Source organism: Artemia sp. Qi Xiang Cuo, chromosome 14, assembly GCF_049724085.1.
Source record: "Artemia sp. Qi Xiang Cuo chromosome 14, ASM4972408v1, whole genome shotgun sequence".
In the NCBI taxonomy this organism is placed as follows: Eukaryota; Metazoa; Arthropoda; class Branchiopoda; order Anostraca; family Artemiidae; genus Artemia; species Artemia sp. Qi Xiang Cuo.
The window spans coordinates 56,002,096-56,015,087 of NC_142807.1; the positions used below are offsets into that span (position 1 = coordinate 56,002,096).

The window sequence follows — 12,992 nt, forward strand, 5'->3', positions numbered from 1 at the left end:
AATAGTAATTGCTCTAATAGAAATTATCAGTGTCGTTTCTGTATTATAGTGTTGCAGTATTGTGGAAGTTTATTCTCTCCTTATATCCATTTAAAAAAGTTTGTTTTTATATATCCTTTTTGTTTTGCAAAAAGAGCCCAATTCAACTTTTTCCAAATATGAGTTAAGCATATCGCCTGTGGATATTTTTGCATCTTTTCAGGAGAGCCAAAAAACGGTAAAAAGTTTGTCCATGGCGTATGTCTCTTTTTCATCTTCAAAGTTTGCCCACGTCCAATAGTGGCGTACATCTCTTTTTTGTCTTCTTAACGACCACACATACATAACTCGTTTTGGCCAAAATGACATACGTTGTCATTTTAATTGTCACAGTTGATATTGTTCAAAAGAGCTTGAAGAGATCTATCAATTGACCAAATTTAAACTGGGTTTATCGTTAATTCTAACCGATCTATAAATTGTTTTGAAAGAGTGTAAAAAAGAGTGCAGGTCCCGTATGTTTTTAGGAACAAACAATTCAGCAATTTGGACATTTCTAGTGAAATCCGATTGAAAAGTTAATTGGAAGCAGTCTTTAAAGTTTCGAGTTTCTTAAATTCTGATTTGTGCAAAATGTTTTTTTATTATACGTTTTCGTTTTCATTTTGCTCTCCCCTAAAATTGGGGAAAGTGGACTTAGGCCCTTTTCGCAAAGCACCACGGATGTATTCAATATGAACTGAGATGATATCCAATCTTAATACTAACCAGAGGTTTCTTTCTTTTGCGAAAAGTCTTGCTTTCCTTTGTTGTGGAAATTTGATTTTTTTTTTTTTTTTTTTTAACCAAGTGAACCATATGCCAGTCACATATTGTACTAGTTTTATGTTTCCAGATGAATATTTTTTGAAAAAAGACAAATATTAGCTAATTTTTGCCTAATATTTTTGGAACTACCCTGTATTTTTGTCTTTCCTCTTGAAAAGTTCTTATGTCTTTTAGTGTACTGATATGGATACGAACATGTTTTTCACATATATAAGCGTACTTCTTTTCTTCCAGATATTTGCAATAGTTCAGTCAATGAACTGAGTGAGCTTAAATATGACTTAATGGGATTGCTGGAAATTCAGAACAATAGAAAGAAAAGATTAAAAAATATTTGTCATGATGTTAACCGTAATTTGCCGGGATTCCATGGATTAAATACCAGAAAATTAGATCATATTATATCAGTTGATCAGCAACAGCTTTTATATTGCTACGTTCCAAAGGTAAGGGTATTCTTAGAGAATCAATTTCAACCTTAACGAGACGAATCACGACCATAGAAACAAAATATTCGGTTCAAAAACATCAATTCAAATAAAATCTCGATACAATTTTGTCCATGGATACTTTTTAATTTGACAATTTTCCAAAATGTTTACAAAATTTAACAAAAATAACTATATCCCAATACTGTTTTGAATTATCAGTGGGATACAATATTATATTTGAATAATTCCTTTAATATCCGGGAGTATTAAACCGACTTAGTGAGTATCAAATCATCTCGCTTCAAGAAATCTCTAATGCATGAAACAAACCTCCGAAATGCAAAAACACAAGGGCTATGGAGGGGCGAGAAATTAAATTGATCAAAAAACACGAATGTTAGACCAATGGAATATTTTGACTAAACAAGGAAACCACTATGCTTCATGACGCATGATATCTCCAATGGATACCATCTACCAATGGATATCTCCAATGGATATCAGCTTCTCCACGTGCAAGTTTTCCTAATTTGCTAAATGCAATCTGCTCGTAGGCAGAATACACTAATTATGTAACCTTCCAGTCAAAATTACAGATATCAATTTGCCCTACCAAAATAGTCTTATGATCTTTGACACTGAAGCTTTTACCCTATAATCCAGTAGACCCGCTTGTCTACTTGCAAATAGTTCGAATGTCTATTTCTCGTATACTTTCTGATAACCGTCCAATCCACGGTAAATTCCACCTTACTCAATTCACCGAAGTAATTTCACTTTCAATTTATTTGGTTCTTTTCTCTGATCATTCTAACTTTTTCCTAAGCTAAGCCTAAGCAATACCTGATCCAATTCGCTATAGCTATTATACCTCAAGTCCCTAGGTAAAGCTAAGCCCAAGAAATCTTTCAATTAATAAATATATAATTTAATTCTGTGTCTAATTGTACAATTTAAATCGACTACAATCTGTACAATTTAAATCGACTATAATTTATGATTAGGTCGAAGGCTGGTCCCTATTTCTGTCCGATGTGTAGGGACTAAAATGATGATTTACTTCACTTTTTATGTTTATGTAAGGAGTTAAGAGGTTTGAGAGAGGAATTTTTTTCGGGGTGGTTCGAAGGGAGGAACTGGCGGGTAATATATTAAGAGATAGAAATTTTTTGGGGATAAATATTTGGGAAGGTTTATTGGACTGGACATGGAGCATAGAGATAATGTTCTTTAAATTAATTTTTTTTTTTGTTTGTTTATAATAAGGGTGTTTTCTTTTTTTATTTTTGAAGTGTATTGTGTATTAACCATGGCCCAATAGGGCTTTTAGTGTTAATAAATCATATCATATCATATCATATACTAAAATAGCCCGTATCTTTGTAATCACGTGTTCAATTCACTATTAGTGTCCTGATAATGTTTGCCAGTCTGCTGCTGCCACTGGTGTTTTTACTCAGTGTCTTTACTACCAATCTTTGTACCACAGGGCCACTGCATTTAATGGTACTTGGCTCACAACTTTGTATCTATTGTCACGCAATTGAAAATCCGCAATGCTTGAAGCCGGAGTGAGCAGAGGTGCCATTTCCGCCAAACCTTAGGGTGGGCAAGCAATCGACATGGGCCCCGAAGCAGGCTTGTATAAAAAAAAATTGCCTCTAGCTTTATCCGAAAAAAACCTGCCTCCCGTGGAAGTTAGCGTAAAAATTAAGGAAATTGTCTAAATTTCTTTGCCTTTTCTTCTTTCGCTCTTATGCCATAGGTTCGGAAAAGGCCATATATCTGAAGAAAGCGGAAACGGTATGTTCGATGTTAAAAAAACAGCCGTTTGGGAATCTTCCACTTTTCCGAATCTATAACATGACGAAAGCCGAACCTCTGTAAAAACTCACGCTTTGACTAAAGTATATTCTGTAGCCAAATTCTTCAGCTCACTGCTTACAGTAAATACTTTAGTCCAAGTCGGAATCACGCTCCGGCTATGACGATACAAAACTTTGCTCAATCTAGTATATTTACAAAATGAAAACATACAACAAAATTTTGAAACAGATCAGTGAACACTCAAGGCAACAGGGGGAGCCGTCGTGGTTTCATCTTTGCAAAGTCGTCAACAAGCTGGTCAAAATCCAAGATTTTGACTAAATTTTGCTCTGCAAAGATGGAAAGCAGGTGACTAAGACGATCGTCTCTTGTGGTCGAGCACAGATAGTTCTTCACTATTTTCAGCCCAGAAGACAAGTGTTTATTACTGGCTGTTGTGACAGGAAGTGTGGCAGAAATATGAAGAACTTTGATAATTTCTGAATAGGCCACTGGAAGTGTCTGAATATTATCAATGACGTCCATGAAGTTCTTCGGCTTTGCCTCCTCCTCGAGCAAAAACCGCTTGGCAGTACCAGCTTGGGTCTCAAGAAGAATCTGGTCAATGTCCATTTCAGAATAAAGTTCAGAGAATTGCTTGAATAGCCCTGCATCCATGAACTTGGTAAAGCTGGGGTCCAGAGCTTCGAGTGTACTGAGCACTGGAAGGTTATCTGTAAACCGTCTGTCGAATTCCGCAATCAGACGATCTACAGTCTCCAGGTATTCTCTTTTTACTTCTTCTGCTAGAGTTGGAGCTCTATTGTTGGATTCAACAAAGTTTTTTCCAAACGTCGAAGTGTTCATGAATTCTTTCAGGTGTTTGGTAATCTTTTGGGTTCTTCTAGGTCGTGCCTTCTGACCCGCAGAGGAGGATCCGGTCACAGGTCCATTCACGTCAGGTACTTCAATTTCAAGACCTTCAGCAAACTCTTTTGCCTTCTCCAAAAGCAATGCAAATGAAGTGTCAGAGCGCAGTTCAGCTATTTCCTTCCTTGTTGTGTGAATCAAGGTGCGGGACCTAGATATTACAAGATCAACTGCCTGAAGTTGTTTAGAAAGAGAATTTGTCGTACTCAAAATTGCTTCCATATAGAGCAACTGGAATATCACTGTGAAAGATTCCATTTTTCTCTGGAGCCCATCTGCTCGAGCTTCACTATCAGCTTTCTCGCTGACTGCAACCAGTACAGCCAGAATACATTCATATCAGAGTCTGATCTTCGATATTGATCGATATCAGTATAACCTTCTTGTCGCAGCGTTCCTTTCTAATTCCAGGACTCGCAGTTGAGGAGCCTTTTGGGATTTGATAAAAAGCTGATGTCTGGTGTTGCTGTTGGAAATTAACGTGTATAGATTTTGGACTGACGAAAAAAATGAGCAAATAGTTCCAACACCTTCAACACAGTTTGTAATGACCAAATTTAATCTATGCGCATGGCAATGAATGTATATTGCTTTTGTCGCTTTTACTTTCAGTCACGCTTGAACACCAGAGAAGGGCCCGCTCATCACGCTTGCTCCGCCGTAGCAATGAGCAGCACAACAGTTCCAGTCAAGACCAAGTTTTGCCACTGTGTCGTGAGTGAAGCTGGCTAAACTCTCAGCATCCAGGTTTTTCATATAGTAGCATCCTATTGGTCTTTCTCGAACTTTTCCCTCGTCGGAGTGCTTCAGAAGAATGGTGAGCTGTTCTTTCTTCGAATTATATTTTGTCTTGTCGACAAGAACAGCAAAGTATTTGGCACGCTTATCTTGTTGCACTATTGTAGACCGAAGCCTAGACCCTATCACTGAAATTAGATCGTTCTGGTATTCTCGGGACGTATAGTGGCCGTATCGTCTTTGTAGCTTGTTAAAAAGCGTGGGAGAATACTCAGCGAGAAGATTGCAAGTTTTGGCAAAATATCCTTGGTTTGCCGAAGATTCAGTTTCATCATGGCTGCGAAAGGCTGTACCCAGTCGCCCCAGGAGGGTTTTTACTTTTAGTAAAGCCTTTACGTGTTCCCTGTTTTTATTCATCTCCTTATTCCTGTCTGTTGACAAAACAGATGTGATGGGTTGCATCTCCTTGGCTTGTATAGCTTTGAACTTCATCCACGAAACTGCACTGTCCCTGTGGCCGTCACTTTTTGCATGCTTTTCTAGAACGCTTGAGATGTCCTGCCATCTTCTAACTCTGGTCTCAATGAAAGGCTTTGCCCCGTATCTCTGCCTTCAAAGGGTTGACTTGCCACCAAAGTGTTTGCAGTAGAAACAGAAAACCGAATTTTCCTTAACTGAGTACTCAAGTCAAGGATGCTTTTCATAATACGAAATATTAAATGACCGTCTTAGCTTACCGTTTGCTGAAACCTGTGCAGGGTACCGTAGTAGCTGTGGTTGACATGTATGATCGTGGAGGATGAAGAAATATCAGTAGAACCACTTGAACGATGGTGCTCTTCATCTCGAGTCGTATCTCGTCCAGATTGCGCCTCTTGAGCAGTGACAGGCGCAGTGTCTCTTTGATTCGTCTCGTTTTCTACTAGCTCGGTCTGACCGACCACCACGTCCTTCGAAGGGCCCAAGGTGACAGAAATAGATTGTTCGGGTGCTGAGTCAGAAACCTAAAAGATATTCCCAAAGGTTAAAGCCACCCTTGTACTTTGAAGCACTATTGAACTCATTTTCAACATTTAAAAAGTTGCTTTTCTTTAGTATGTTAAGTCCAAACTGCGTACAGTTTCTAAATCCCGAGATTATAAAACTATTTCCTTCTTTGTAAAGATGCTTCAAAGGTTAATTTTATTTTATATATACTAATTTTAAAGAAAGCATTAAAACAAAAGCATTAGTATGTTTTAGTGGCAGATCCCGTAATTTCCCGGCGCTTCGCGCCAGAAAATACTGTCTCAGACAATTACTTAATTCTTGTGTCTGCAAATAAACAAAAACAAAATAATCATATCTAAACAATATCTAAGCAAATAACTCTCGTTTTTGTAATAACTTAGACCCTTTGCATCACAATATGAATGTTTAAGGGTGTTTGCTTCTCAGAAAACTGAATTAAGAGCCAGATATAGGGAATAATACACTGTTTAATGATAAATTTCTAAAATTTTCGGGGCTTCGCGGCAGAAAATGCTATGTCTGCCTGAAGATCGGTACTGAAGTAGAAAGGAATGTACGTTCTATCGGCATATTATATACCTTTGACCCTCCTGGAACTTAGTTCGTTAAATAGCTGCTTATCATACTTAGGTATCTAGAGTCAAGTTGAGATCGTCCCTCCTGAAACGAAATAGAATATACGCTCCTGTACAGGGGAAACTAATCAACAATTTTATCCTCAAATTCTTAAAGGAATTTCTAGAGAAAATGATTGTTATATTTAGATACAGTACTGAAAACTAAGCTAAATGGTATGTTTATCTTTTAGCTATCTCATCATTGTTCTATATTCCAAATTAACGAGATTGTAAGCAGACATACGATTAAACATTGCAATTGTGGTTAATTTGGTGGTAGTGCCCAATGTTGCAAATATTTTTTAGCTAGGATTTGATAATTGATAGTCTTTAAGATATAGTAAGTGAAATATAGCTACAAAGGTAGTAATTATTTAGAGCTATACAAAGGTATTGTTTAGTCTAGATGCTGCTAGATGTCTTTCTTGATTTTTTTTTCATGGAGCTTAGAGTTTCCAGTCTTACTAGTTTCCCATTCTCTTGGCCAGCATCTATCTGCCAACTAAATTGCTATATGTCATGATATTTCACAAATTCAGCATGTAGTCCTGTAAGGGCTTTCCTTACCCTCATGAAATTTCATTCCCACAGCGACCATTAGTAATTTTTGACCGTTTTGTGATTTTGTTGCCAAATTTGTTACTTATTTGTTATTTTTTTCCAAATTTGGTGATTTAGTGTATTGATTTGGTTCCTGTTAATAGTAAACTTCGGTTTTGATTTAACATGTTTATTTGGCTAATCATTTTGTCAAATCAGGCTGATTTAAGCTTTTGTAATCACAAAAAAAATATGACAAAGAAAACTCCAAGGGAAAAAGATACTTCGTAGTACCAAATTAAAAATTTCTGCTGTTTCATGGCATACTGACATTTACTTTTAGTCGCTTAAAGGACGGATAGATGAAGAAATACTAGGAAAAAACCGTAATGAATTTGGGAATGTGAGTATTAAATAAATAGGGTTAGTTCTGACTTTTTTTATTCTTTTACATGCCTCCTTGCTACCGTTTTTTCTTACTAATTGTGTTAAAGTGTTATGAAGACATGATATGACCTCTAGGCTTTTTTCTATCTCGTATTTGATCGGAAAACTGCACTTCAAACTTTGTGGAAGATGCATTTTCTTGCATGTAACACCAAAATATAACAAAATGTCAAGTTTCGGACTCTTGAACCCCTCGCAAGCAAGTGTCGTTGGTATTTTTTGAATCAGCATGGTCGATTTAGGGGAGGGGGTTGGTCGATTTAGGGGTGGGGTCCGTCGTGACATGTTTCACATTTTCAACTCCTGGCATCAGGACTAGTAGCTGTTTCAGCTTTGGGCACAGCAGTTTCGGAAAAATAGTGCTAGAACTCCTCCATGGTGGGACAATTTGATTCTTATCTACCCGTAAAGACAATAATAGAAACTTTTGGCTTAATGCAATAGCAACCCAAATCGCAAAATTCCTTTGCAGTAGTCCTTGAATGAATGATTCGGGTGTCATGACAGATCGCTAATAAGCTAATGGCACGTTCGATTAACTGTAGTTTCAGTTACGTCCTGCTCCATTGTGGGCTTATTTACGTTCTTTCAGCAACGTTCTCCCATTGAGCTTGAAACAGATTGACCAAACAGATTCATAATTTTGGACCAAATGACGAAACGTGAAGCGTGACTACAGGAAATCAAATGCGGCTTCGTATCACCAGTCGGCATTGCAGCAAATCGAATGCGGTTTAATATTGATTGTTGGTATTGTAATAGTAACCTACTCAGTCAGAAATGAGATTACTGCCGACTTTGCCCGAAAAGCCGTAGTTTAACACCATATAAACTACCCAGCGCAGTTCAGAATAGTAACTTTGTTCCACCAGATCCCGAAAAAAAACGACTTAATACAACACAAATACTGTAGGTAACTTACTTAACTTACGTTCATTTGGCTTTTGCTTCTTAATCCATCTGTTCAGAGAAGCTTGATTTTCTGCTTCTTTCTCCTTCTTCAATGCTGCCAATTTACGCTTTTGAGCTCCTGACAAACTCATGAATCAGTAGATGTGGCCATATGGATTTTCTTATTGCCATAGGAATCACCTTGCTATTTGCTTTTGGCCATTAGAACCACTGAAGCGTATCAAGTTGAATAAGCTTCATCAAGGCCATCCCCTAGGGTACTTTTCACCTTTCAAAGAGAGTGAGTATCCCCTTGAAAAACCTTATGGATTTGCTTATGGTCATAGGAATCACCTTGCTATTTGCTTATGGCCATAGGAACCACTGAAGAGAATCAAGTTGAATGTGCTTTATCAAAGCCATCCCATAGGGCCCTTTTCACCTTTAAAAGAGAGTGAGTATCTCCTCGCAATGCCTTATGGATTTGCTTATTGCCATAGGAATCACCTTGCTATTTGGTTATGGCCATAGGACCCACTGAAGCATATCAAGTTTAATAAACTTTATCTAGGTCATCCCCTAGGGCACTCTTGTGAACTCTTGCATATTCTCGCGTATAGATAATACTTTGCTTGGCCCTCTACACTTTTTAAAAGAGAGTAACTAGCCCCTCGCATATAGTTAATGCTACTATGGAAACTCTACACCTTTTCAAAGAGAGTAAGTAGCACCTCGCATAGATGTTATATTTCGAATGGTTCCATACAGAATTACTTATCATGGTCCTACCACGATGATTTGAGATGCATACTGGACAGACGATTTCTTCTGACGCTTGGGCCCCAAGTTCCTCCCCTACCCCTCACCCCCCCCTAGCTTCCACCTCCCTCCAGGGCCCCATCCTCATTTTTTTTTACAGAAACAATTTTCACCTTTTTCTTACATGTCTTAAAATAACATGAAATATACTTAAACGAAAAACAAATCAATATTAATATTTTCAAAATACAAAATGAGACTGTCTGAATCTATGTGTTTGTATGTTTTTATCACTCTCTCTGCCTGTTTTTCTGGGTTGATGTGTCAGTTTGTATATTTGGATGTCGGAATCTATTTATTTGTATGTGTTTTTGTGTCTCTCACTCTCTTTGTTTATGTGTCTGGGCTGGTGTTTACATGTCAGAGTGCCTGTCTCTGTCAGTTTGTATGTATGAATCTATGTATTTGTATCTGTCATTCACTCTTTAATCCTGTGTATCTGGGCAGGTGTTTGCTTATCCTAATGCCTGTCTTTCTCGGTTCGTATTTCTGAATCTATGAGTTTGTATGCATTTATAGTCTCACTCTCTTTGCATGTGTGTCTGAGCGGGTGTTTGCTTGTCCCACTGCCTGTCTTTGTCGGTTTGTATGTCTGAATCTATGTATTTGCATGTGTTTCTAACTCTTTTTGTCTGTTTGTCTGGGTTGGTGCGTTAGTTTTAATGTTTGTCTGTCGGAATCTATGTATTTGTATGTGTTTTTGTCTCTCCAACTCGCTTTGCCTATGTGGCAGGGTTGGTGTTTGCATGTCAAAGTGCTTGTCTCTGTCTCAATCTATATATTTGTATGTGTTTTTGTCTCTCTCACTCTCTTTGCATATATGTCTGGGCGGGTATTCTGAATATATGTGTTTGTATGCATTTTTTTTGTCTCTCACTCTCGTTGCCTGTGTGTCTAGGCGGGTGTTTGCTTGTCCCCCTGCCTATTTTTGTCGGTTTGTATGTCTGAATATATGTATTTGAATGTATTTCTCACTCTCTTTGTCTGTTTGTCTGGGTTGATGTGCCAGTTTGTATTTTTGTATGTCGGAATCTGTGTATTTGTATGTGTTTTTTTGTCTCTCTCACTCTCTTTACCTATGTGTCTGGGTTGATGTTTGCATGTCAAAGTACCTGTCTCTGTCAGTTTGTATGACGGAATCTATGTATTTGTGTATGTTATTGTTTCTCTCACTCTCTTTGCCTGTGTGTGTCTGGGCGGGTGTTTGCTTATCCTAATGCCTGTCTTTCTCGGTTTATATGTCCGAATCTATGTGTTTGTATGTGTTTCTCACTCTCTTTGCCTGTTTTACTGGGTTGGTGTGTCAGTTTGTATGTGCGTATGTCGGAATCTATGTATTTATATGTGTTTTTGTCTCTCTCACTCTCTTTGCCTATGAGTCTGGGCTGGTGATTTCATGTCGCAGTGCCTAGTGTTTGTCGGTATGTCTGTGTTTGTGTGTCTGTGTGTTCGTATGTCTGTGTGTCTCTCTGTGTCGGTGTGTGTGTGTGTGTGTGTGTGTGTGTATGTGTGTGTGTGTTTGTCTGTGTGCCTGTGTGTGTGCATGTGTCTGTGCGTCTGCTTGCGTGTGTGCATTTGTCTGTGCGTCTGCTTGTGTGTGTCTGTGTATGTGTATGTGTGTGTGTCTCTCTCCCTCTGTGTGTGTGTGTGTATCTGTGTGTGTGTGTGTGTGTGTGTCTGTGTGTGTGTGTGTGTGTGTTTGTGTGTGTGTGTGTATGAGTTGGTGTGTCTGTGTGTGAGTCTGTCTGTGTGTGTTTGTGTATGCGTATGCGTGTACATCTGTCTTTGTGTGAGTCTATGTGTTTGTGTGTCTGTGTGTGTATCTCTGCGTGTGTGTGTATGTGTTTCTGTGTGTGTGTGTTTGTGTGTGTGTGTGTGTGTGTCTATTTATGTTTGTGTCTATGTGTATGTGTCAGTGTGTGTGTGTGTGTCTGTGTGTGTGTGCGTGTGTTTGTGTGTGTGTGTGTGTGCGTGTGTGTGTATGTGTGTTTGTGTGTGTATTTCTTTCACAAGCGGCTTTACTTGTAACAAAAATAAACAAAATAAAATATATACGAAGAATTATCTTAAATAATACTTACAAGTATCTATTCTAAAGATGCTTCAGATACCATAACAAAATAAATTGAAAACGGCTCTACTAGTAACAAAAATAAATACAATCTTAAATATTACTTACACTTTTGTGGAAAAGAAAAGGTTTCTGTCACACGCGGCTTTACATATAACAAAAATAAATATATTTAAATATATGCGAAGAATTATCTTAAATATTTCTTACATGTATCTATTCTAAAGATACTTCAGATACCATAATAAAACAAATTAAAAACGGCTCTACTTGTAACAAAAATAAATACAATCTTAAATTTTACTTACACCTTTGTGAAAAAGAAAAAGTTTCTGCCACAAGTGGCTTTACTCGTAACAAAATATATAAAATAAAATATATTCGAAGAATTATCTTAAATAATACTTACATTTATATATTCTGAAGATGCTTCAGATACCGGAATAAAAGAAATTAAAAAAACGGTTCCACTTGTAGCAAAAATAAATAAAATAAATTATATTCGAAGAAGTATCTTAAATAATACTTACTTGTATCTATTCTAAAGATGCTTGAGATACCATAATAAAATAAATTATAAATGGTTCTACTTGTAACAACAATAAATACAATGTTAAATATTACTTATTGTGGAAAAGAAAAAGTTTCTGGCACAAGCGGCTCTACTTGTAACAAAAATAAATAAATTAGAATATTTGCGAAAAATTCTCTTAAATATTACTTACAAGCATCTATTCTAAAAATGCTTCGGATATAGGATTCACCAATGCTAAACATCCTTAACAACTCTCTGAAATTATACCTAGCGGAGAAAAATGGCAACCTTATGCCCAACATGCTATCTCAAATCTCTGGGCTGTATTTTCTAAAATATATATTTCCTCGCTAAAGATATCGCAATAATATAGGATTCACCTATGCCAAACTTCCTTAAAAACTCACTGAAACTAGACCTAATTGAGAAAAATAGCATGCATATGCTCCACATGCTGCCTCAGACCTTCGACTTGCATTCTCTAAAATATATATTTCCTCGCTAAAGAAATCTCAATATTATAGGATTCGCCTGCATCAAACCTCCTTAAAAACTCTCTCAAATTATATCTGGTGGAGGAAAATAGTACCATATGCCTAATATACTGCCTTAGATCTCTGGGCTGTATTCTCTAAAATATATATTTCCTCAATAATGATATCTATATCATTTAGGACTCACCTATACCAAACTTCCTTAACAACTCACTGAAACTATACCTAGTTTAGAAAAATAGCATGCTTATGCCCAACATGCTGCCTCAGACCTCTGAGGTGTATTCTCTAAAATACATATTTCCTTCCCTGTTTGAAGGTCATCTTACATGGCAACATATTGTTGGGCAAAAATTATTTTCAAATACTTTGTTCGGAATGCTGTAGAAAAATGGAAATTTGTAAATTTCTTTTGTAAAAATATGGCATCTGAAATCTCATATGATGTATCTTAATATTATATTTTTTTACTCTGAAAGCAAAAATTAGGGAGATAGGGGGGTTGATTTGGTTATTTTATTTACTAATTTTTTTTGTTCACTTTTGTTCCAGGTTGCTTGCACTAATTGGAAAAGAGTTCTAATGATTCTTTCTGGGAAGGTCAACACGTCAGATCCTTTGTCAATAGTAGCAAATGAAGTCCATCCACGTCATGTCTGGCAAACTCTAGCCAATTTCAAAACCAGTGAATCTCTGACCAGGTTAAATAATTACTACAAATTAATGTTCGTTCGTCACCCGTTCGAACGACTTGTTTCCGCATATGTAAATAAATTTTATAACAGTTATACTGACTATTTTCAAATTAAATATGGAAGGACAATTGTTCAAAACTATAGAACAAACCCGGAGGAA

General features: G+C 37.0%; 1 protein-coding gene across 3 annotated transcripts in view; it reads left to right on the plus strand.

Moving 5' to 3' along the window:
* The window catches only part of LOC148944656 (carbohydrate sulfotransferase 11-like), a 179,915-nt gene that overhangs the window by 166,365 nt on the left and 558 nt on the right, over positions 1–12,992 (plus strand). For 2 of the 3 annotated variants that reach the window (XM_089100144.1, XM_089100146.1), the window contains exons 3-5: positions 1,042–1,253; positions 7,224–7,283; positions 12,690–12,992. The exon at positions 12,690–12,992 is cut by the window's right edge and continues 558 nt beyond it. In XM_089100144.1, the coding sequence (XP_088956270.1) occupies positions 1,042–1,253; positions 7,224–7,283; positions 12,690–12,992 (575 nt within the window). The remainder of the gene's footprint in view (positions 1–1,041; positions 1,254–7,223; positions 7,284–12,689) is intronic. The other variant, XM_089100145.1, reaches the window with a different exon arrangement.